Below are 24,747 nucleotides of genomic sequence, written 5' to 3' on the forward strand. Positions count from 1 at the left end.
CATCCAATGATGTAAGATGCATGATGCACTGTGAAGATGTAGATTCTCTCCTATTTAGGGCAATTACGGCCTTCATTGTCATAAAGATGAATACACAGGCCACCAACCTGAGACTTGAATGGAGACTGTGCAGCTGTCTTTGCCGACAGGATTTTTCACTTCAAAACTGTACACCCCACTGTCACCAGGTGCCACATTGATGATTTTGAGGCCTGACACTTTGTTGAAGAAGCTTATTTTATATTTGCTGTCACCCGTGAGCTCCTTTCCATCCTTAAACCACTTGGTACTGAGCTCAGGTGTTCCAGATACTGTACACTCCAAGGTACAGGTGTCCCCTGTGGTCACCTTAATAGATTCTGGCTTTTCCACAATTGCAGCAGGCTCTGAAAGAGGTGGAAACCACGTCATCATTTTAAGTAAAACTGAAGAAAGAAACTAAAGGAAACACAGACTTGCGTGCATCTCCTGTATTCATGAGAACACCCTCCTTACTAACCAAGCACTGAGAGCGTGGCGTTGCACTCCTGCATCCCGGCATCATTTTTGATTTGGCAGGTGTATTTCCCAGCGTTGGCTGGTTCTGCTCTGGAAAACTGGAGGGTCGCGACGTTTTCAGAATAAGAAATCCATATGTTGTCACTTTCTCTAACAATTTCCCCTTTATCTTTAAACCACGCCACTGAAATTGGCTCAGCGCCTTCAATTGTTGTCTGCAGCTGGACTTCTTTGCCAATGATGGTAGAAATGTCGCTGAGTTTCTTCACAAATTGTGGTGGTGCTGAGGAGAGGAAACAAGGAGACAGGGCATGTACAGAACTGATAGTATTTCACATTATGAATATGAGAGATCATCTTCATGGTAATGTATCATTATCAATAATATATAATTGTTATGTATATATTTATCTATATATAGAAATGTAGTTAGAAATACATATATGATATATGATAATATATAATATATTTATTTTATATATATTATATATACATTTAGTTAGTTAAAAAGGAAGTAGACAGAGCATGGAAGGTTTAGATAGAATAGATTGTTAGGATAAAATTAAACCCCACATAATAACCAAGGTGGGGGTACAGTTTTAAAATTAGAAGGAGACCAGTAAGCAGATGAGAATGACATGGCTCTTACCTTTCAGAGTGACAGAGCCCACGCAGGTGTCACTCCCGACATCATTTGTGGCTTTGCACTGATATTCCCCGATGTCTGCTGTGTCTACGTTCAGAATGTGGATGCTTGTGAGCAAATTCTCAGACATAATCTTGTACTTCTTCCCACTCCTGAGTTCTCTCTTGTCTTTGTGCCAAGAAACTTGAAAAGGAGGTGTCCCCTGAAGCTCGCATTCAAGGTGAACATCGGCTCCTTTAAGTGTCTCAATGGGAAAAGGCTTTTTGCGGAACACGGGTGGTTCTAGGATTGGGGGCAGGACAAGGGAGAGAGAAAATGAGGACGAGCTTCATACTTAGACAAGGGTAGGAATTAGCTTTCTACTCCATCGGGATTCCCTCCCCCTTTTTATCATATTCTTGAACAATTTTAAATCATCATCAGGAGGAGAATAGAACTGAGTGCAGTGAACTGTCGAGGGGCTGATGTGCACAGTGGGGATGGAGCGAGGTCTGACCTTTAACCTTCAGGGAGGTGCTGCTGCTGGCGCTTCCTGCTGCGTTGCGAGCCTCACAAGTATAGTCCCCGCTGTCTTCCACACTGAGACTATGCATCTCCAGGATGGCTACTGAATCCTCGAATGACATCCTGAATTTACTGCTTTCTTGAATTTCCACCTCATCCTTATACCACAAAACCTTGATTTCTGGAGACCCGCCTATTTTGCATTCATATCTTGTTGACTCATCCTGCTTCACGATCCGTGATTGTTCTAGCTTCTTAATGAACCTGGGGGGTTCTAAGGAACCACAAGGAAAAGCACAAGGCAAGGGACAGAAAAGACAGGCGTGTTACAAGAGGGGGTGAAAGAAGAAACCTGTCAGAGTGGCCTTCACCTACAGGAGACAAGTTCATTTGATGTAGTTTACCGAAGGCTAGTTAAATGTTATCTAAGTAGAAAATCCCTAAGTAAAATAAGTTTACATTTGTGAACACCTATAATCTAACTGTGGCTACAGGATGAAGAAGAAGGCCATGCTCTCTACTGTGCAGCCTGTTCCCAGAAGCAAAATTATCTTTGTAGGCTTGAGCCCACAGGCAACATCACAGAAACCCTCTGAGGTTCACAGGAGGGAGAGACTGATTGCCCTGTGTATGAGTCTGTGGGAAGTTATAGCTTCAAAGGTATTCATTATGTACCGTACACGGCCAGAGCAAAAGGGATCATATATCTCACGATTTTAAAGTACAGTTATCTCACATATACCTTCAATAGATATATCCCTTCAACTTCCATCATTTCCCTGAAGTGAGTAAGAACAATGTTCTTAAATGTTCTTGCTCACAGGTAAAATAGTTGTCTCACAGTGCAAATGGGTCTTAAACACTAATCTAAATTTTAAGATATTTATGAACTACTACTCTAAGAAGCTTAAAAATACTAAAATTGATTAGAGAGCAGGCAAATCTATAAATCTTGATATTCAGCTGTGAAACATAACATATTCTTGCATAACATTGGGTGTTGAAGTATTTACTTCCTATGAGGCAGGCATCTGGAGCCCTGCTTAGCTTCAGGTACATACATACCGCTTCTCCAACAATGCACTTAGCAACCCGAGAGTCCACCTATATCAAGCTGCATGTTCACTGATCTTCAAACAAAGTCATGGTGACTTTGGTCTAAGACTCCCTGTCAACTCTTAATAAACCTCCCTTTTTGTGGTCAAATGCATTGGGATACATATCCTGGAACTAGAGGCAGTGATTCAATTTCAGCCTTCACGGATTTGGGGTGCATGTTCGCTAAGGCAAATTGTGCCCTGGAGAAATCCTTTATTTGTTCATATACATGATTGGGCATGCATATGATTAAAATTAAATGCATCTTAGGAATGCACACTACATTAGGGCTTACATAACCTATGCCTATCAACCATAACAAAACTATCCATACCCCAAGCTTAGAAACTAGATTTTCTTCTTCCTGGCCCCATAGACAGAAGCTCTAAGCAGTGACCAGGAGGCTCCTGAGTAAATAGCACTCATTGTCACTGTCATCTTGCAGGGTATCAAACATGGACTTTTGCATGTCCATGAAAAACTCCCCTTTGATACTTTGCTATTTGTGTGTGCTTCTTCAATTCTTTGAACAAGATGCCAAGAACTTGGAAACTCCTGGTCCAGATGGCAAGCCTGGGTAATACCCAGTCCCCTGACTTCTGCTATTAATGAAGCATAGCTGGTAGTGAAAAAGAAGTTAGCCTTACAGTTAGTTGACCTGATTCTTCTTGAAGTACTTGGTAGCTTGGGATGGTGCTATGTTTAAGAGAGTGATGGATTCATTAACTTACTAAGTACTGCAGAAAATAGGTCCTTTGAAGTAATTAAATATTTTTCCCTCTGATAACTTTTCAGACTAGGCTATTCATATAATTCTAGGGAAAATTTTTTGTTCATTTTCTCCTTAGTCTTTGAAAATATATTTTCCAGTTAATGTTTTTCTAATTTTCTACTTTGAAAACAAATTCAAAATATTTTCCCATTTAGAAAATGCTGGATTTGTTTGTGACCCCCCCTGTTCCTTCTTCCTTCCCCTTTTTTTCCTTCTTTCCTTCATTTTCTCCATCTCATTCTGTATTAGGATATTAGGGCTCCAACCTGGCATGTCCTTGTACATGTTAAGCAGGCACTATACCTTCTAGCTGTACCCCATCCCTCATTTGATCGTTTCTAATTACTACACACACACACACACACACACACACACACACACACACACACACACTCTTCAGGCATATCCCCCATTCACATTTCAAGACATAGATAAAGTGAAAGAGATCTTGGCACTTCACTCTGAGGAGTACCTTGTACACCAAGTTGAGCAGAACAAGAGTCCTTTCCAGCAACATTGCTCGCGTAGCAGGTATATTGTCCAGCATCACCTTTGGCTACTTTGAGCACAGTCAGAGTGGCAGTATTTTCAACCAGAGTCATCTTGTAGTTGCCTCCAGGGCGAATTTCACGGTTATCTTTAGCCCAGGTAATTTTGATTGGCGCTGTTCCAGTGACGTGACATTTAAAAGACCCACTTTCACCCAGAGCAAGGTCTACTGACACAGGCTTTAAGTCAAAGAAGGGAGGCACTTCATGTTCTGGAAAGAATGAAGACCAACATGGCGAGGTCAGTATCCATGCTCCAAGATTAGGAATTGAAACCTAATACCTTTGGTAACCCAAGGAAGTGAAGCTGCATTATGATGAAGAAGACAATATTATGAGTTACCCAGCTCACCTGAGAGAATGAGCCTAGCACTGGACGAAGCAGTCCCAAGAGGATTGGAAGCTGAACAATTATACTGACCAACGTGGCTCTGGTCAGTTTGCAAAATCTGAAGAGTGGCAACATGATGAACAAAAGACATCTGCAAATTAGAATCGTCTTTTAAAAGTTCACCATCCTTGTACCAAGACACCTGAAGAGGTTCTGAGCCATTGATTCGACATTCAAAAGCAACTGGGAAGCCAAGAGTCTCGTGAACATCTTTCAGCTTTCTCGCAAAGGAAGGTGGAAGTTTACGCTCTGGAAAGAAGTTATAGACAATCCTTATTTGTAACAGCATGCGTCTATCCATGAAAAGCTCTTAGTAAAATGAGTCTGTCAGCACACAACAAGACTTATCAAGCAAAGCCATCGTCACCTTTGATAACCAGCACGGCGGAAGAAGCAACAGCCCCCACACTGTTTTCCGCCTTGCAGGTGTACTCTCCCACATCACTGTGGTCCACCTTGTTGATGACTAAGGAGGCCACATTGTTTTTGAATTGCATCTTATATGCAGGAGCTGACCGTAGCTTTGTATGTTCCTTATACCAAGAAATCCTGATTTCTGGGGTTCCATCCACTTTACACTGTAAAGTTGTGGGCTCTCCAATAGCTGCTTCCACATGTTCCAGGGGTTCGATAAAGTAAGGTGGTTCTAAGGTACAAAGGATGACAAGCAATCCGTTAACACCAACTAAAAGACAGTGTTTCATGAGAAGAGACAATAGGAAGAACTAGCTGTCAACACACCTAAGACAGACACAAGAGCTTCACAGATGTCCTGTCCGGCTTCGTTTTCTATCAGGCAGGCGTACTGTGCATAGTCCTCTATTGTGCTTTCAAGAATTTCCAGGATGCTTGATTTTTCTGTTGTGGTGATGCCACAGTTGGGAGACTGTGTAAGAGGATATTCGTTCTTCATCCAGCTCACAGAGATAGGTGGTGTGCCAGAGTAAGTTGCCTCCAGAACGATGGGGCTACCTGTCTCCACACTGGTATCAGCCAACCTTTTCACAAAAGTGGCTGGTTCTGTAAGGAGAAAATAATGAGGGTTGAGTTGTACCTTTGAAAGGAGTATCAGAAGAAGTTTAAGAAGTAATGGTTACTGGAGAAATGAGTGAACCTTTCACGAAGAGATGCATGGTACAGGAAGCGCTGCCAGCATCGTTGGTCACAAGGCAAGAATAATCTCCACTCTGTACCGGCTCCACCTCCAGGAGCTCCAGCTCAGTGACAAAGTCTTCTAAAGAAATGGTGCAAGCCTCCCCTGACACCAGCTCCCTGCTGCCCTTAAACCACTTGACTTTGAAGGGAGGGGTGCCTCTAATGACACTGGTGAATGTCAGGCTCATCCCAGGCAAAACTTCCGCAGAGTCAGGGGTTTGTTCAAAAGACGGTGGTTCTAAAAAGCCCCGATAGGAGGGAGATAGAAAGGAAAGAAGTGTTTGTTACTTAAAGGAAAGGAAACTAAGATGGAAAAATGAAGACAATGGCAGTGTGAGCTGAACAGTGGAGACAGAAGCAGAAGAGCATCCTTGTACACTGACCTTGGACAGTCAGAACTGCAGAGCTTTCATCCTGGCCAGCTACATTGGCAGCCACACACGTGTATGTGCCAGTGTCGGAGGGCTCCAGGGAGCTCAGAGTCAGAGTACAGACATTATCTGCAAAGCTGGATTGACATTTGGGACTGCTAATGATCTCATTTCCATCCAGAAACCAGCCGACTGATATTGGGGCTGAGCCTGACACTCGACACTCCAAAACCACAGAAGCCCCAAGCGAGGCATTTGTGTCCTTCAGCCTTCGGATGAAGGATGGTGGAACAACTCGGTCTAGAGAAGAAGAGTTTCCATTTAGAACGGAGCTTTCTTCTACTCCCCTCCCCCACAGGTGGGGCTATCTTTATCAAAGCCTCTTTGTACTCACCTGAGACATGGACAGACACAGTGCAGCTGCTTTTGCCCACACTGTTTTTCACCTCAAAGCTATATAAGCCCTTGTCATTCATCTCTGCAGAGGGGATCTTAAGGGAAGCCAGGTTTCTGACAAATGTAATGTGATGTCTGCTGCCTGAAGATAGTTCTCTACCATCTTTGAACCACTTGGCTGAAAGTTCTGGAGTCCCAGCTACTACACACTCCAATGTGAAGGGATTTCCAGTCGTGACAGTCATGGGTTCTGGTTTCTCTACAATTCTGGCTGGTTCTAGAAGAAGAACAATCATATTGCATTGAGAACAAATTCACCTTAGTCAGTAGATAGTTGAATAAAAGTCGTATCTTCAGGAAATGACTATAGAGCAATGGTCTTCTTTGTTTTCTGAGGCTCTGCTTCACTACTAACCTAGGACAGTCAGGACGGCTGAGCACTCTCGCAGCCCAGCATCATTTTTGATTTGGCACACATATTTTCCAGAATGTGATGCTTCTGGACTTCCCAGTTGGAGAGTTGCGATGTTATCCACGAAGGAAATCCTAACGTTTTCGCTTTCTCTGATGACTTCACCTTTATCTTTTAGCCAGACAACAGAAATTGGCTGGAAACCTTCTACCACAGCTTGTAACTCCACGGGATCCCCAATAAGAGTGGACATGTCACTGAGCTTTTTCACAAACCGTGGTGGCTCTGATGAAAGAAATGCATGGTTAAGTGAAAGACTGAACACATACCGGTGTAAGTTATTAGTTGAAGCAGAGACAGGAAGGAAGAAGCACATGTTCATGTGCACGTCTATGTATACAAACCTTTGAACTTGACAGTGCAAGTGCACGTGTCACTTCCCACCTCGTTAGTGGCTTTGCAGTGATATTCCCCTATGTCAGGGGCTTCCAGATTAAAGATATGAAGACTCGTGTCAAAATTTTTGGAGGTGATTTTAAATTTCTTGCTGCTCCGCACTTGCTTCCGATCTTTAACCCACACCACTTCAAAGGGGGGTGTTCCTGAAATTTCACACTGCAGGATCACATCAGAACCTTTCAGGGCTCCTACTGGAGGAGGCTTCTGGGTAAAGACAGGAGGTGCTACCAGAAGAAAAGAGGATGAGCAATGAGAGCAACTGCGTAACCCAAGAGAATAAATGCTATTAGCATCTACATACTTTTAGAATCTAGAGATATTAGCTATGAGTAAGAGATCATTACAAGTGACTGGAGTGAATAATGACAGCACATGCTGACACATGACATTCATAAAACATACTTTGAAGAGCTATAAGCTTTTAGATTTAAATCTTACAAACTCATTGAGTCAATAATGAAAAGTTAGTTAGATGAGAACTGGTTTCACAAACTCCCAAAGAATACTGGATTTTATCTAACTGTCAAAAACCCTCTGGCTATTTGGAGAGCCCAAGACCTTGAGACCATAGGGAGTCCACTGAAGAGAAGGAAGACAGCAGAAGAGGGGGGCCTAACCTTTAACTTTCAAGGCTGTGCTGCAGCTGGCATCACCAACGCCATTGTGAGCTTCACAGATGTAGTCCCCAGTGTCCTCAGCACTGGCTTCATTGATGGTTAGCAGAGCCACAGAATTCACAAAGGACATGTTGTATTTCCAGCTTTCATGAAGTTCGCTGTCATTCCGGAACCACACAACTTTGATCTCTGGGGAACCACTTATTTTACATTCCAATTGGATGGATTCTCCCTGCTTCGCAACTTTTGAAGTATCTAATTTCTTAATAAACTTGGGAGGTTCTATTAAACCAAAGAAAACAGTCAGTAATGCATAATCATGTGTTGAAAGAGTTTATCCTTATAGTTGAGAATCCCCAAAGTTCACATTTTAACAGACTTATTATTGAGAATGAACTTTCTAATGATTTCATGCTAAAATAAGTTATCTTTTTTTCTATTAAGTAATTTAAAGTATTTATCAGAGAATTTAGCTGATAAATTGCAGTCTGGATATATGAGGTAAATTAAACTAGCTAATATAATTATATATTTGATATAAAATTTGTAATGACAAATCAGGGTGTTTATAGCAAGAAATGATGAAAAGGAAGAATGAATGGTTGAAACCATAGTCAACAAAGTTCAATGAAAAAATGTTCACTTAAGAGATAATGTAAAGAGAAGGCAAAACTTTGGTTACTATTTCTCCAACAAGTAGGCAGCAATTCAGATACAATTATTAGTTTAACTCAAAAATGTAAAAACTCAAGACAGATGAAAATGGTGTCTCACACCTGTAATCCTAGCTCCCAGGAGGCTGAGACAGGAGGATTTCTATGAGTTACAGGCCAACATGGACTATAGAGTAAAACAGTTTCTCAAAAACAAAAACAAACAAGACAAAATACAACCTCTTTTTCATCTTTGGCATTAATGAGAGATCGAACCCAGGGCTTCACACATGGGAGGCAAATGCTCTCATACTGAGTTACAGTACTAGCCTCAAAATAGAAAAACCTAAAGACACTTAGAGGACAGCAACACAAACACATGAAACAACAAATCTTGGCAAATGCTCTGCCACGATACCTTTCACACTGAGCTGAGCAGAGCACATATCCTTGCCAACATCATTGGTGGCTTGACAAGTGTATTGCCCAGAGTCTCCTTTCCCTACTTTAAGAATCCTCAGATGGGGAGTGTTGCCCACACATGTGATAGTATAGTTTCCTCCAGGTCGGATTTCCTTGTTATCCTTTGACCAAGTGACTCTCATTGGTTGAGCACCAGTCACATGACATTCAAAATCTGCACTTTCTCCAGCAATAACGTCTATTGATACTGGCTTGATATCAAAGAAGGGTGATTTCTTAGGTTCTGGAAGATTAGAGAAAAAGGGAATGTGTGTAGGTATATATACACACACGCTTTTGGCTGCCTGTTGTTTTTGTCTTTACAATTAAACAAAAACTCAGGGTTTATAAAGAGATCAGCACGAGCACAAACCTCTCGCTGTGAGTCTAGCAGTAGATGATGCTGTGCCAAGTGGATTGGAAGCCGAGCAAGAATACTGGCCAGAGTGACTCAGGTCAGTTTGTAGAATTTTTAATGTTGCCACATTATCCGCAAAAGACATCTGTAGATTTTCATCGTCTCTTAAAAGCACCCCGTCTCTATACCAACACACTTGGATGGGTGCAGAGCCATTTAGTCGACAAGTGAGGGTAACTGGTAACCCAACAGTTTGCTCAATGTCCTTTAACTGTCTTGCAAAGGAAGGTGGGAGCTGGCGTTCTGTAGGAAGACAAGTTATACCTGAGGCATTAGTGGATAAAATGAGAAAAATCCCCATAAAGATAAAGGAGTTAATGAGGGGAAAGTAACTTTCTTAATGTCTAAGATCAAACCATCACCTTGGATTCTGAAGATGGTCTTAGAGGCTGCCGTTCCTATGCTGTTCTCCGCCATGCACGTGTACTCTCCGTTGTCATTGATGCTCACTTTATTAAACACCAGCGTGGCCACGTTGTTTGTAAAGTAGGTCCTGTATTCTGGAGTTGACCTTAACTTGGTGTCTCCCTTGAACCAAGACACTGTAATTTCTGGTGTCCCAGCAACTTGGCATTGCAAGGAAACTGAGTCTCCAACAGATGCCTCCAGAGGTTCTAACTCCGTGACAAAATAAGGTGGTTCTAAAGAAGAAAGGCTCACAATCAGACAAAGGAATCTCAGAAGAGCAAAGGATCCCCCCGCGTGTCTGCTATATCCAAAATTCTTAAGAGGGTAACATAACACACCTAATGTAGATACAAGAGCATCACAAGTGTCTCTTCCTGCCTCGTTTTCAATCTCACAGGAGTAGTGCCCTGCATCTCCCTTGGTGCTGCTCAGAATCTCCAGGATGCATGTTTTATCCGTGGTGACAATGTTGCATCTTTCAGATGGAGTTATGCCAACACCATCTTTTTTCCAGGTGACAGAAATTGGAAGTGTCCCAGTATAGGTGCCCTCCAGAATTATAGATTTCCCTGGTTCTACAGAGTGATCACTTAACTTCTTTACGAACGTGGCTGGTTCTGATAAGTGACAAACATTGCAGTTAGACACATCATAGAACCATAGAAATGCCAGCAATCAAAGCAAGAAAGAGTGAGTATGTTTGGCAAACCTTTCACAAAGAGATGCGTAGTGCAGGATGCTTGGCCGGCATTGTTAGAAACCACACAGGTGTATTCCCCACTCTGGGATACATCGATATTAAATAATTCCAGTTCTGCCACAGTGTCTTCAAAATAGATATTGCACCTGTCTCCTTTCACCAGTTCTCTGGCACCCCTAAACCAGCCAACCTTGAATGGAGGGGTTCCTCTGATAACACTTGTGAAGGTTATGTTTTTGCCTGGGAGGACTTCCAGGGGTTCAGGTTCTTTCACAAAAGAGGGTGCCTCTACACAGACAGAGAAGACAATGGAAGAATCCAGTAAGCTCTGCACTTACTTTCAATTTTTGAATAGAAATTAAGACTACTTTAGATGTGTGTCAATCTGGACATATGCCCAGAAAGGAATTGTTAATACATGTCATGCAAAATTGACTGTGTGTCACTGACCTTGTACAGTCAACACTGCACGACACTCATCTGACCCAGCCACATTAGCAGCCACACATGTGTAACTGCCCATATCCGATGAGTCCAGAGAATTCAATTGCAATGTGCAGACGTTATCTGAAAATGCCGTTTGGTACTTTGCTCCACTGACAATCTTAGTTTTCTCATGAAACCAGGCAATAGAGATAGGAGATGATCCAGCTACTTTACATTCTAAGACGCAAGAGGTGCCCAGGACACCACCAGTATCCTTTAGTCTTCGTGTGAAAGAGGGAGGGACCATTCGGTCTGCATGAGGGAAGACACATGATTTGTGGTGACTTGAAAGGACAGAAGAGAAGTGAAAGAAGGAAAGTTCATAAGATAATTTGCATATGCAAGCAGACACAAATGCCAGAACTAACCTGACACATCGACCACAGCTGTGCAACTGCTTTTTCCAACGTTGTTCTGAACCTGGAACGTGTAGGTGCCTGCATCTTCCTTTTCAACTGAGAGAATTTTTAAGGAAGAGATTTTGTTGTAGAAGCTAAATTTGTGTTTTTGGCTGCTGGTCAAGAGCTTTCCGTCCTTATACCATTCAACAGACAGCTCCGGAGTGCCAGCCACCTTACACTCCAGGGCACATGTTTCTCCAACAGTCACTGTCATGGACCCTGCCTTCTCTACAATGACCGCAGGCTCTGAAATAAAACATGAGATGCATCTTTGAAAACCTAGACCTTCCCTGCATCTTCTCTACGAATTGCACTAGGGTTACTTCTCCCAGTGATGATTACATCATCATCTCACTTGGATTTATGTGATTCCATAATTCTATGCATTCATAAAATTATTTGCATTCATTAAAAACATGTTTGGGCATTATTCAACTCCAAGACAATTTGGGCAATGTACACCAGACAATATGGCTTTTAAAATGGTACAAATTATATTTATTTTGTGAGTGCACATGTGTTCTTTGTGGGAGTATATGCCACAAAATGCATGTGGAGCTCAGAGGTTCAAGATGGTCCCAGGGATTGAATTGGGGTCCTCAGGCACGATGCCAAGCACCTTTACCCACTGAACCATCTCACTCAACCCCAGATAATGTGTCTTGATTGCACTTGACCCTCTTTAGAGCAGAGGGTCCCTGTTAAATGAGTTACTTAGTGTTTTTTCCTCTGTGCTAATTTTCTAGAAAAGATAGTTTGAAAGATCTCTTCACTTTCTTTCTCATCACTGGATTGAAATTTAATATGCCCAATGGTGACAGTGCATATCTTTCCTTCAAAGATTGATCTTTTGTCAGCTTAGACATTACTGTAACACAGTAGTATACAGTAGTATTAAGGATAGAAGGGCTTCAAGTGGTTCACATTGAAACAAGAGATACGCAGGGTATTTGCTCCACATGAAGAAAAGCAGTGCACACACAATAAAACAGTAGCTATCATTCACCAGAATCACAGGAATCAGAAAAGACTTAAGATCAATTGGGCCTTTCCCCCTAAGCCTTCCAAATAGTGAGGCTACATATGGTTCTGTGAGAAATTCAGAATGATAAGATTGCATGGAAGTCACCCCAGTGATTGCCTCCAACTGCTAACAGGGGACTGCTGTACCTAAGACAGTCAATGTGGCCATGTTTTCCCTCACTCCGCCATCATTCTTGACTTGGCAAATGTACTTCCCAGCATTAGCTGGCTCCGCTTTAGCAAACTGCAGAGTTGCAACGTTGTTGACGAAAGAAATTCTAATGTTCTCGCTCTCTCTGATCACTTCTTCTTTCTCTTTAAGCCACTGGACAGAAATGGGCTGGGCACCTTCAATGGATGCTTGCAGCTCAGCAGGCTCACCAGCCACCACTGTAAGGCTGTTCAGCTTGGAAATGAATTTTGGTGGTTCTGAACAGGAAAAGATGAATAGAGATTGCTCAAAAAGCATCCCAGGAAATGGAAAAGAGGCTGAGCATTTGGCACATGCCTGTTATTTCTGCCATGCACAGAAACTATGCTTACCTTTTAACTTAATAGCACAAATGCAAGTGTCACTGCCCACTTCGTTTTGTGCTTTGCAGTGGTACTCGCCAATGTCTGTAGATTCCACGTTGAGGATGTGAATGCTGGCATGGAAATTCTTAGATGCGATCTTGTACTTCTTGCTGCTTCGGAGCTGGCGCTTGTCTTTGTACCACACCACCTCAAATGGCGGTGTCCCTGAAAGCTCACATTCAAGGCTAACTTCAGTGTTCTTAAGGGTTTCTACTACAGGTGGAAAGCTGCTAAAAACAGGTGGTTCTGTAAAAAACAAGAATGTCTCATGAGTCGGGCTATTTGATTTCCTCTGATGGAAAAAGGTTTTTTATTTTTCAATCAGAAGCATGGTTTAAGATGTTATGTGTAGGCAGCACAATCACTTAAGAGCTTTTACAAGATAATCAGTTAAATAGGAAGAGAGCCAAGATACATCTTCGAGGACACATTGAGAAGTTCAATGTGCTGATTATTTTGGACTATAATGATTGATACAGAATTTATAAATGAACAAATATATCAATAAATGGGAATTTTATGAACTGTGGAATTTTGCCTTAGAAAATAAAAAAGAATAACATTTATGCTTTACAATAGAGGTATCCAAAAGTTACAATAACAGCCATGATCTGAGTCTTCCATTTCAGGAAATGGTTATTCTAATAATTAATTCACGTGACAAATTTAAGCATTGCGGCAAAGCATACTGGGAGATGGCTGTAGAAAAATACTGGCACTATTTGCACCACAGTAGAGTTATAAGATAGGAGCTGATTCTTGAGAAAGAGGAAAAATATTTTTGCTACTTTAAAGATGTAATATTAAAACCTATATTTTTATACACTCTGTGATTATGGTACAGACCATACTAAGGATACTGATATAGTTGTAATGTGATTGAAATCAAAAGATTAATTTAAAATTTTCCTATTTATTTTTATATGTGTGTTTTGAAATATCTAATTCAATTATTGGTCACTGTATTAGGTGATCAGAATAATACTATTAGAATTACAAAAAAAGTCTCAAAATGACCACCTGCATGTAAAATAAACTTAACAGGAAAGGACATTCAATCAGGGACATATGTCTATATTTGGGAAATATTCTGGCTTTGAGATAGAAACAAAGAGAGCAGTGAAGAAGCCATGAGACCCAGGGGAGAAGGTGATGGGTTTCCATGAATGAGAAAAAGAAAGATATTTCTACCTTTTACTATAACCTTGGTACTGCAGCTGGTGCTGCCAGCAGGATTCTGAGCCTCACAGATAAAATCTCCACTGTCCTCTGTCCCAAGGCTGTTCATCTGTATGACTGCCACTGAGTCAATGAAAGTCATCTGGTATTTATCGCTGGCTGTGAGCTCGTGTTCATTTCTATACCACACAACTCGTATTTCTGGAGATCCAGTAATCTTGCATTCCAATCGTGCAGAGTCACCTGCTTTTACTATTTTGGAAGCTTCTAATTTCTTTACAAACTTCGGTGGTTCTAAAGAGTCAGGAAAAGGGACATTATGAAAGAAAAGCAACAAATCACACAAGATCAATTAGGCAATGTGCAGAAAATGGAGAAACAGGCCAAGATTTGTGAAATATACTCTACTGAGTTAGAAAGCTGAATTGTCACAGAGTACACAAAAAACAGAGGCATGGATCAGACAGGAACATAAGACAATCAAATTTGCACACCTGTCACAAGCAACATGGTAGTGCAAGAGTCGCTACCAACGTCATTGGTAACTTGGCAAGTATACTGTCCAGTCTTGGAAGCATCCACTGAGTAGAGGTTTAAGAAGCTGGTTGACCCTTCTAAGCCAATGAAACACTTAGGTCCTGAGACAAGTTCCACATCATCTTTAAGCCATTTAATTTTGAACGGTGGTGTTCCTTTCAGCACAGCCTTAAATTCCACTGTAGAATCTGGTATAGCTTGCTGTCTCTCGGGTTTCACTAGGAAGCTTGGTGGTTCTACAGATTTCAAGAGAGTCATATTTAGTTATGGCCGTTGGAGCTCAATGACTTTTATGGACATATAAGAAAACAACTCATGAAAAGAGGTAACGATTAAATATTTCTTGAACCCAATGAATGTGAATAGAAAGAAACAGAATTATTAAGATTTTTACCTCTGAGGATATAAGGTTAAGAGGGATATGCTTTAGAAATGCCTATAAAGAAGAACTTAGAAGAGACCAACCAGTTCTGACCTTTCACAGTTAAGATGCCACTGCAGGCGTTGTCTCCTGCTACATTGGACACCTTGCAGGTGTAATTTGCAGTGTCTTCTAATTCCAGATTACTAACTTCCAGCGACACAGTGTTTTCATGACACACAAGTCTGTATTTTGCACTCGTAGATATTTCTTTTCCGTCTTTAAACCACTGAGCACTGATAGGAAGTGACCCAGAAACCTTGCACTCCATGTGGATAGAAGAACCCAGAACTTTATCCATTTTGGTTAACTTTTTGGTGAACGATGGGGGAATATCTTGGTCTATCCAAGGCAAACAGCAAAAACACACCCATTAGTCTGTTGCTACCCATTAGTCTATGTCTACAAGGTCTAGGCTGTAAGTTAGGGTGGTTGGTGGGGACAAAGGTACACACCTAGGACTCTCAGGTAGGCATCACAACTACTGCTTCCAAAGTCATTCTCCACCTTGAACGTGTACTGTCCACTGTCTTGCTTCATTACTGACTGAATCCTAAAACTGGCCACATTATTTTCGAAGCTCATTGAAAAGTATCTACTGGGTACAATTTGCTTTCCATCTTTAAGCCATTTGACTTTGAGTTCTGGTGTTCCAGCCACCACGCACTCCAGGGTGACCGGGTCTTTCTCGGTAACGTCCACTGACTTAGCTTTCTCTATGATTTGAGCAGGTTCTGTAGTAAGAATGAAAATGTTCATACATTAGATTAGTGATTCTATTGGAACCCAAATGTGCCTATAAAACCTTCTTTGTAAACCACTATTTCAAGGGAATAGCTCACCAACCTTGTACTAAGAGGAAAGCGTAACACCTCTCGACTCCTGACTCATTCTTGGCTTGACATGTGTATCGCCCACTGTGCCCATTGTCTACACTCCGAACTTGAAGTGTGGCCACACTGTCCTCAAAAGAAATATGGACATTATCATTTTCCTCAAGAATCTGGTCATCTTTTAGCCAGGTTATAGAAATGGGAGGTGAGCCTGCCACAATGCTCTGAAAGGTGGCGGAACTCTTCAAGACAGTGGTGACATTTTCTATCTTCTTGATGAACGATGGTGGTTCTGTGATTAAATGAAACAGTGGTTCAAGAAGAGGCACCTTTTAACTCCTACTCATTACCTATAATTAAAGAACACTCAGTATTTTGACTTGGTGGCTGGTCCTAGCACGTAACTGACCTTTCAAGGCAACCCGAGCACTGCAAGCACAGCTGCCTCCTTCGTTGGCTATGATGCACTGATATTCACCAACGTCTGAAGGGTCACACTTGGTTATATGCAGGTAAAACACTGACATTTTCTCAGACATTGTGTATTTTTTGCCACTCCTAATTTCCTTGTTATTCTTCAGCCAAGTGACTTCAAATGGAGTTGTCCCCATGACTTCACACTCCAGTTCCACATCACTGTCCTTTACTATATCCACAGGCTCCAGCTCCCTGATAAAGGTGGGAGGCTCTACAGAGTCGAAAGTAAGAGAGAGAATAGCTTAACTCAAGAGAAGCTGCGTGCCCTGCAGGCAGCCTAACTAAAATGGGAAGCAAATTCCATAACGAACCTTTCACTTTTAGTTCGATGCTGCAGCTCGCAGTGCCTGCATCATTTCGAGCTTCACAGACATAAGTTCCACTATTTTCAACCTTGGCATTAGAAATCTGGAAAGTGGCTAAACCGTCCACAAAAGAAATGCCATATTTCCTAAGATCTGTTATTTCATTCCCATCCAGATACCAAGAAACTCTGATTTCAGGGGTGCCTGTTACTTGGCATTCAAATGTTGTTGACTGTCCATTCCTCAGCACTAACACTGGACTGGGCTTCTTAATAAACTGAGGAGGTTCTAAAGATGAAGAAAAAGAAAAGAGCAGCATGCTGAATGGTTTTTAAAACAAAGCACAATAAGCCAAACTATTTTCTTAATGAACTTTCCCTTCCCAAAGACCAGTTAGACACGCAAGGGAAAAGAGATGCTTTAGAAACCAGACCTTTTACAAAGATGGTGGCTTTACTGCTTGTTGTGCCAACATCATTGCTTAGCTGGCAAATGTAGGTCCCAGAGTCGGCAGCTTTGGCTGAGAAGAGTTCAAGAATGGTGGAGGTGTCATCCTTCCAAACCGAGCGAGCTGCCCCAGGGTGCAGCTCCTTGTTATCTTTAAACCATTTTATTGTCATGGGTGCAGTGCCACCCACAAGAGCCTTCAATTGAACCCTTGTGCTGGGATTCACATCTTGTGACTGTGGCTTTTCCACGAAGTAAGGAGGTTCTGGGATGAAAGAACAGGAAGCAGAAGAGAGACAGATTTATGTTAGAACTCAATGAAGAGGGAATTAAGAAGTGCAAGGCAATAAAGTTTGGAAAGGTGGAGAGAAAAATCGCCAACCTTTGACGGTCAGGTGACCACTGCACTGGCTGTGGCCTGCCTTGTTGGTGGCAGAACAGGTGTATGTACCAGTGTCTGTGCCTTCCAGCTGACTGATCTCTAAGAAGGCGGTATTGTCGTGAAAAGAGAATTTGTACTTGTCACTAGCTGAGATTTCCTGGTCGTCTTTGAACCACTGGATGCTTATAGGATGTGATCCAGCCACTATACATTCTAAGTCAATAAAAGAACCTTTAATGCTGTCCATTTTTCTCAGTTTTTTGGTGAATGAAGGAGGAATAATAAGATCTAGCCAACAAAAAGCAAGAAAAAGTGAGGTTAATCGAGCTATTTTTGTCCTCTGTATTAACATTCTCTCTCTCTCTCTTTCTCTCTCTCTCCCTCCCTCTCTCTCTCTCTTTTTCTCTCCCTCCCTCTCTCTCTCTTTCTTTCTCTCTCCCTTTCTCTCTCTCCCTTCCTCCCTTTTTCTCTCTCCTTCTCTCTCCCACTCTCTCTCTGCCCACCTCCCCACCTCTGACTCAAGGTGCTAAGGCCTGAACTCAGTATCCTGCACACACAAACCAAGTGTGGTCTCTTATTGAACTATGCCCAGAGCCCCGTGTTTTTTCTTAAATTGTATAAGAAGGGCCCCTGAAACACTCAACTCCTATCAATAGAAATCAATACCAACCTAAGACATTAATGCTAGCCTTGCAGCTGCTTCTTCCAACATCATTTTGGACCTCAAAAGTATATTCTCCACTATCTTTCTTCTCTGTGGAAATAATTTTTAGTATTGAGACTGTGTCAGTGACACTGATTTTGTATTTTGGACCCAGGGTAAGTTCTTGGCCATCCTTAAACCATTTGGCTGAAATCTCCTTAGTCCCTGAAAATTTAACTTGCAAAGTGGCTGGGTCTCCTTGAGTGACATCTATGGACACAGCCTCCTCCGTTATTGTTGCAGGTTCTGTAGAAAACAAAGGACAGATATGGGCTGTGAAGTGCCCGGCTGTATGGCCTATTGTCTACATTATCTCGCCCTCTATCCCAAGGCAGATTTCTGAACCAACCTTTGACTGAGAGTAATGCAGAACACCTTTGTATGCCTGCATCATTTTTGGCTTGACAAACATATTTCCCATCATGCTTGACTTCAATACCACTGAGGTATAGACTAGCCACGTTGTTCTCAAAAGTCATTCTTATATTGTCATCTTCAGTGATCTCATCATTGTCTTTTAACCAGGTCACAGTGATTGGCAAGGAGCCTTTCAGAGTCGCCTGGAAGGCAGCTGTGCCTCCACGGAGGGAGCTGGTGGCTTCAATCTTCTTAATGAAGGACGGGGGTTCTATCAGAAGAATGAGTTCTTAATCAGTACCAGTGCTACAGCAAGACTGAATCTAGAAACTTAAGATTTGTCTATGTAGAAGAGCCCGTCCATCAACTAAGCCAACACTGACCTCTTAATGTCACCCTGGCACTGCAGGTGCTGCTGCCGACCTCGTTGGTCACCCGGCACTGGTATTCACCTGAATCTGCAGCTACAAACTTGAGGATCTGCAAGCTAGCCAGCTGATCCTGAATGAAGGTTTTATACTTTCTACCACTTCGCAGGGTTGTGTTGTCTTTGAACCAAGTGATCTCAAAGGGAGGGGTGCCTGCCACCTCAGCCAGCAGCATGACGTCATACTCCTTTAATACTTCAATGGACTTAAATTCCTTGGTAAAGTAGGGTGACTCTGTAGTAGAAGAGAATGGCCTGTGTTAATGGGCAAGGATCTATGCTATGGGTCCAAAATTTGGTCACATGGGGATGAAGCAAGAACCAACCTTTGACTATGACAATGCTAGTGCAGTGGTCACTGCCGGCCTCGTTTTGAGCCTCACACATATATTCGCCACTGTCTTCAATGGCCACATCCATAAGCCTTAACACTGCAGTGGACTCCACAAAAGACATTTTATGTTTGCTGCTCTCCCTCAGTTCTCGGTCATTTGCAAACCATGTTATCTTAATTGGAGGGGTGCCTGTGACTTTGCAGGCTAGCTGAGTGGCATCTCCTTTCTTTAACAGTTGTGACGGCTCTAACTTTTCAATAAATGTAGCCGGCTCTGTGGAAGGAAGGGAGTTATTAAGAAACAGTAGAAAGAGGAAGGCACTTGTGTAAAAAGGGTCTCAGGGCTGCACAAAGGTGTCAAGAGAAGAGCGCAAACCTTTCACAAACAAGTTTGCACTGCACTCCACGCTCCCAGCTACGTTGCTGACTTTGCACGTGTAAGTGCCTGAATCCGAGGTTTTCACTGCGTAGAGCTCCAGGGAACTCTCTGAAGCTTCTTTGGTAATGTAGCAGCTTCCACCAGAAACCAACTCTTTGTCGCCCTTAAACCACCTGATGGTGAGTGGAGCAGATCCATGGAAAGCACTCTTCAGACAGACTGCCGAGCCAGGCAGAACATCCCTGGACCCTGGCTTAGTTACAAAACTAGGTGGTTCTGAAGAGGAGGTAGAAGACAGAATTTGAAGGAGTTACAAGTCTGGACCCAACGAGAGTAGACTTAATTTGAACATTGGTAAAGCAGACTACAAAGTCCCTAGCCAACCTTGGACAATCAGGGCTCCGCTGCTGTCTTTGCTTCCCACGGAATTGGTGGCCCGACAGGTGAAATTCCCTGCATCATTCATGTCTACTCTGCTGATCTCCAAAGAGGCTGTGCCTTCCACAAATGCTATCTGGTATCTGTCAGAAGCAGTGATTTCTTTGCCATCCTTAAACCAGGAAACCCTCATGGGGAGTGAGCCAGCGATTTTGCAGTCTAACCTGCAGGCACCGCCAACCACACTGTCCACGTTCCGTAAGGGTTTGGTGAAAAGGGGTGCAATGTCTCGATCTGTTCACGGCATAAGAAAGAAAGCAAGATCAATATGGCAGACTGCCTAGTGCTTCACCTTTAGACAATTTTGTTGGGGTTTAGAGCACTACATAACATGGTTTCTTAAAAATACCAACCTAACACGGTAAACGTGGTCTCACAGGAGCTGCTGCCCACTTCGTTGGAAATCTCAAATGTGTACTGGCCGCTGTCGTGCAGTTCAGCGGAATAAAATTTCAGTTGGGCAATGTTATTTTTAAAACTGATTCGGTACTTTTTACTAGCAGCCAAGGGTCTCCCATCTTTGTACCACTTGGGCTTGAGTTCTGGGGTGCCTGAGACTGTGTACTCCAGAGTGGCTGGGTCCCCTGCGGTCACCTGGATCAGTTCTGCTCGCTCAATGATTTTGGCAGGTTCTATAAAGGTATTAGACAGTTAGGATTCCTGGTGTGAATCAAGGTTTCACTTTAAGTGAAAAAGGCAATCAAAAGTTAAAATGGCCCTACACGAACCTTTAACTATCAATTCCCCGACAGATGTTTGACTCCCGGCTTCGTTTTCAGCCAGGCACGTATATTTGCCACCCAAACTAATCTGAACATCAGGGATGGTCAAGACTGCAACTCCATTGGAAAAGCTCATTTTGATTTTTCCATCTTCTTTAATGACTTCTTGGCCTTTCATCCAAGTGACAGAAATGGGTTCTGACCCTCTCACGGCAGCTTGTAAGGTAACAGTTTGTCCTGCTAGGGCTGTAAAATCATCTACTTTCTTGACAAAGGTTGGTGGCTCTAGTTAAAGAAAGAGAGCAGACACGCTGTCAGTTTCCGCACACTCAGCCCCATCTCTACTGCTGCAGGGGTTCATCCAGGTTGTATGCTTCCCTTGTCCAATTCAACCATTTCCCAACACTTGTTTATTAGAAAGAAGAAAGAAATTATAAGAAGAACTAACAATTCCATTCAAGAGAGGCACAGAAAATAAATGTTTGCCAGTGAACGACACGACTTTTTATGTAATTTCCTTTTGTTATGAGTTAAGAAATATTTCTGCTCGTATCAAGATAAAGACTTGAATGGAAACTCTGGGCCCTGAGTTCAAACTAAGACAAAACACATTGGAAAGGTCAGAAGAAGAGAAAGAATTAGCTTTCCTTCCACCAGTTAAGAAAGCTATTTGAGCGATTTATAGGAAAAAGATCCCCCCTCCCTCACTAACCTTTTAATAAGTGTGTTGCAACACAGCCACACTTTCCAACATCATTAGCGACTACACACTCGTAGTCACCAACGTCGGCACTATTAAAAGATGAGATTTCCAGGAACACAAAAGTCTTCTGAGTAAACAACCTGTACTTTTTGCTACTTCGGATTTGCTTCTTGTCTTTAAACCAGTTAACTTCAAAGGGTCCCGTGCCTGCAATTTCACACTGGAGCAGTGCGTTGGCCCCTCGCACTATGTCTGCGGGCTCAAGAGCTTTGATGAAGGAAGGTGGCTCTACAAAAGCGGGGAAAGCACAGGGTGAGCTGTGAGTGACAAGCAAACAAAAGGCAAACATTCTCAGGAAAGCGAGCGATGGTAACTCAGCAGACAAACCTTTGATCACCACTTCAGTGCTGCAGCTGTCACTGCCCACGTCATTGGTGGCTTCACAGGAGTATGTGCCACTGTCATCAACCTTTACATCAGTGATGTCGAGGATAGCCTCAGAATTGACAAAAGACATGCGGACCGTGTTACTTTCACTGAGTTCTTTGTTATTTTTGAACCAAGTGACCTGGATCACAGGTGAGCCTTTCAGCTTGCAATGGAGGCGTGCTGATTCCCCTGGGAGCATTAAATAAGAGGGATCCACCTTCTTCACAAAGGATGGCGGTTCTACGTGACGCATAAAAACAAAATATGGAGAAGATGACTGAAGCATACACACCACAAAAGAGAAGCAGTCACATGTGACAAAAGACAGAAAACAAATCTTGACAAAACTTCTGAGCAAGCCATGATGCATTCTCTGCCCTTTCCTTCCTTCAGAAACACTTTTCTCATCTCTTGATAAAAAAGGACAAAGGGGTAGGGGGAGACACAAGCAAGCAGACTAGATCTATGTGAAGAGTGACTTTCTGAACAAAGACATCAATAATAGGCATGCTAATGTGGGTGGCAGATGGGGTGAGGCAGGGTGTCCCACCAGCCCTCAACCCATACAAAAGACTACAGGTAGCCAAGGAATGCAGAGAGGAGGAGACATAGTGTTCTCCAGGGAAGAACATGTCGATTGGTTATCCAATACCAAATGGTTAGTCCTAAAAACATATGTACCAATAGTGTTATACAGATGAAGTAGGTTGCATTTATGTATTTGAGGGTATGTATGTGTAGACAATAACAATTAATAATAATAAAAAAAAGAGGCCATGGATTTGAAAGAGAACAAGGAGGGGTGTATGGGATGGTTAGGAGAGAGGAAAGGGAAATGAAGTCATTCTATTATCATTTCAAAATAAATTATTTAAAAAGAAGATGGCTAAAAGTCACCCACACATTTAAATTATAAACAAAATTTATAATTGCCTTTGTTAAAAAAAAAAAAACAAACAAAGCAAGTGAATTCTAAAGATTAGACAAAGATAAAACTGACCAAACAGCAGTCAACCAAATACTATCAGGACTTTCCCAGACCCAAAAGTTTGCCTTGAGAACTTAATTAATAACAAAGGGTGTAGGTGGTACAGCTACCAGAGAATGTTCACAGAAGAGAGAGACCCTTCTAAGGCTTTCTTCCAGACAGGAAGTGGCAGAGAGCTGCCAGGCACTCTTACCTCTGACAGCGACGGCAGCAGATGAGGAACTGCTCCCAGCCTCGTTGGAAGCTATACATGTATAGGTTCCAGAGTCTTTTAGTTTGGCCAGAGGAATCTCAAGCGATGCTATTTTATCTTCAAAATAGATCTTGTAATCTTTCCCAGCAGGCAGTTTCTGCCCATCTTTGCTCCATGTGATTGTAACTTTCCTGTCCTCATCTACTTGGCATTCAAGGTGGATCTTCTTATTGATGGCTGACTGCACAGCCTCTAACTCTTTAATGAAGTGGGGTTTGTCAATGATGGTCAGCTCAGCCTGGCAGATATCTGCTCCGAACTTGTTGGAAGCCTTACAAGAGTAGATACCCCTGTCCTGAACAGTAAGATTTGAAAGTTCTAAACTGTGCTTGTTGTCTGCGTCTGTAATCCTGCAGTTAGGTGACGGTGACAAGGCAGTACCATCCTTCTGCCAGATGGTCTCAATCACTGGAGTCCCTGACACTGTGCAGAGGAACTTGGCTGCCTTACCCACGAAAGTCGTAAGGGACTTGGGCCTGGAGAGAAAGGTTGGTGGATACGCCTCTGCAAAAGAAAGGTTTTCATGTTACACGTGGTCTCCATCAAAGTTCCTGCTGCAATGACATATTCCAAGACAGAGAAGAGGTAAGTTATGTGTTTAGTTGAACAGAAGACGTTACTTTAAACAACAACATGGTAATAATAACCAAAGGTTGGGGAAGAAGAAGGGTGAGTGTTCTTAACAAATTGTTGCTAACAAAGGAAATAACATGTGTTCCCTTGCGAAGCGGTGTTGCTAAGGCTTTGTCTGTTACACTCGAGGGTCAAAAAGTTGGGATGATGTAACAAGCAATTAGTAATAAGCAATAAGTTGGTATTTTAATCTTGTAAATTCGAAGACCAGAAGAAAGGTGAGAAAATTCAGGGGTCAGCTGAAAAGGGGGTAAGACTGAAGCATTATGGAACTTTACAGAGGTCGTTCTAACCCTCTGACAAATGTTCTCACATCAGTTCACCTCATTCATGCACCCCCATGGGGATTTTGCACTTATAAAAATATTCCACAGCACAAACTTTCCATTCCAATTCTCCCTTATGAAGCAAAGTTTGAGGATCCTCTCTTGCCAATAAAAAGACACAGAATCTACCTCCCTGTCCTTTTGAAGCAAAGGAACTAAATGGGTTCAGCCCCATTGCTGGGCTGGGCTAATTTGTATAAAAAAAAAATCCTTAACTGTCATTAAGTTATACCATCATGGAGAATATAGTACCATCATGGAGGAGAGCCCCGGAGGTCTCAGCCCTGACAGGCAACTAAGAAATGCTGAGAGTGGGAAAAACAGTCTTTCCCAGGGAGGAACATGCCAATTGGTTGCCTAATACCAAGTAGCCCTGAAAACCTACAAGCAACATTATAGAGACTGAACAGGATTTATTTAGGAATATCTATTATTCATGTAATAACAATTAACAAAAAGAGGCCATGAATAATGAATAAA

The 24,747-nt window shown here is 42.3% G+C and overlaps 1 protein-coding gene across 1 annotated transcript in view; it reads right to left on the minus strand.

The window, feature by feature from the left end:
• The window catches only part of Ttn (titin), a 269,037-nt gene that overhangs the window by 174,582 nt on the left and 69,708 nt on the right, over positions 1-24,747 (minus strand). The window contains exons 46-87 of the mRNA XM_076928942.1: positions 23,249-23,812; positions 21,648-22,307; positions 20,942-21,220; positions 20,567-20,845; positions 20,160-20,447; positions 19,773-20,051; positions 19,389-19,670; positions 19,019-19,297; positions 18,628-18,906; positions 18,246-18,524; positions 17,576-17,863; positions 17,180-17,458; positions 16,753-17,034; positions 16,374-16,652; positions 15,978-16,256; positions 15,587-15,865; positions 15,186-15,473; positions 14,668-14,946; positions 14,186-14,467; positions 12,962-13,240; positions 12,566-12,847; positions 11,363-11,641; positions 10,959-11,246; positions 10,518-10,796; positions 10,147-10,425; positions 9,763-10,041; positions 9,356-9,643; positions 8,939-9,226; positions 7,868-8,149; positions 7,196-7,474; positions 6,795-7,076; positions 6,378-6,656; positions 5,996-6,283; positions 5,572-5,850; positions 5,199-5,477; positions 4,825-5,103; positions 4,419-4,706; positions 3,991-4,278; positions 1,641-1,922; positions 1,148-1,426; positions 500-781; positions 108-386 (exon numbers count right to left, since the gene is read on the minus strand). Of these exons, the coding sequence (XP_076785057.1) occupies positions 108-386; positions 500-781; positions 1,148-1,426; positions 1,641-1,922; positions 3,991-4,278; positions 4,419-4,706; positions 4,825-5,103; positions 5,199-5,477; positions 5,572-5,850; positions 5,996-6,283; positions 6,378-6,656; positions 6,795-7,076; positions 7,196-7,474; positions 7,868-8,149; positions 8,939-9,226; positions 9,356-9,643; positions 9,763-10,041; positions 10,147-10,425; positions 10,518-10,796; positions 10,959-11,246; positions 11,363-11,641; positions 12,566-12,847; positions 12,962-13,240; positions 14,186-14,467; positions 14,668-14,946; positions 15,186-15,473; positions 15,587-15,865; positions 15,978-16,256; positions 16,374-16,652; positions 16,753-17,034; positions 17,180-17,458; positions 17,576-17,863; positions 18,246-18,524; positions 18,628-18,906; positions 19,019-19,297; positions 19,389-19,670; positions 19,773-20,051; positions 20,160-20,447; positions 20,567-20,845; positions 20,942-21,220; positions 21,648-22,307; positions 23,249-23,812 (12,489 nt within the window). The remainder of the gene's footprint in view (positions 1-107; positions 387-499; positions 782-1,147; positions 1,427-1,640; positions 1,923-3,990; positions 4,279-4,418; positions 4,707-4,824; positions 5,104-5,198; positions 5,478-5,571; positions 5,851-5,995; positions 6,284-6,377; positions 6,657-6,794; positions 7,077-7,195; positions 7,475-7,867; positions 8,150-8,938; positions 9,227-9,355; positions 9,644-9,762; positions 10,042-10,146; positions 10,426-10,517; positions 10,797-10,958; positions 11,247-11,362; positions 11,642-12,565; positions 12,848-12,961; positions 13,241-14,185; positions 14,468-14,667; positions 14,947-15,185; positions 15,474-15,586; positions 15,866-15,977; positions 16,257-16,373; positions 16,653-16,752; positions 17,035-17,179; positions 17,459-17,575; positions 17,864-18,245; positions 18,525-18,627; positions 18,907-19,018; positions 19,298-19,388; positions 19,671-19,772; positions 20,052-20,159; positions 20,448-20,566; positions 20,846-20,941; positions 21,221-21,647; positions 22,308-23,248; positions 23,813-24,747) is intronic.

The sequence above is a fragment of the Arvicanthis niloticus genome, chromosome 2 (assembly GCF_011762505.2).
Source record: "Arvicanthis niloticus isolate mArvNil1 chromosome 2, mArvNil1.pat.X, whole genome shotgun sequence".
Taxonomy (NCBI): domain Eukaryota; kingdom Metazoa; phylum Chordata; class Mammalia; order Rodentia; family Muridae; genus Arvicanthis; species Arvicanthis niloticus.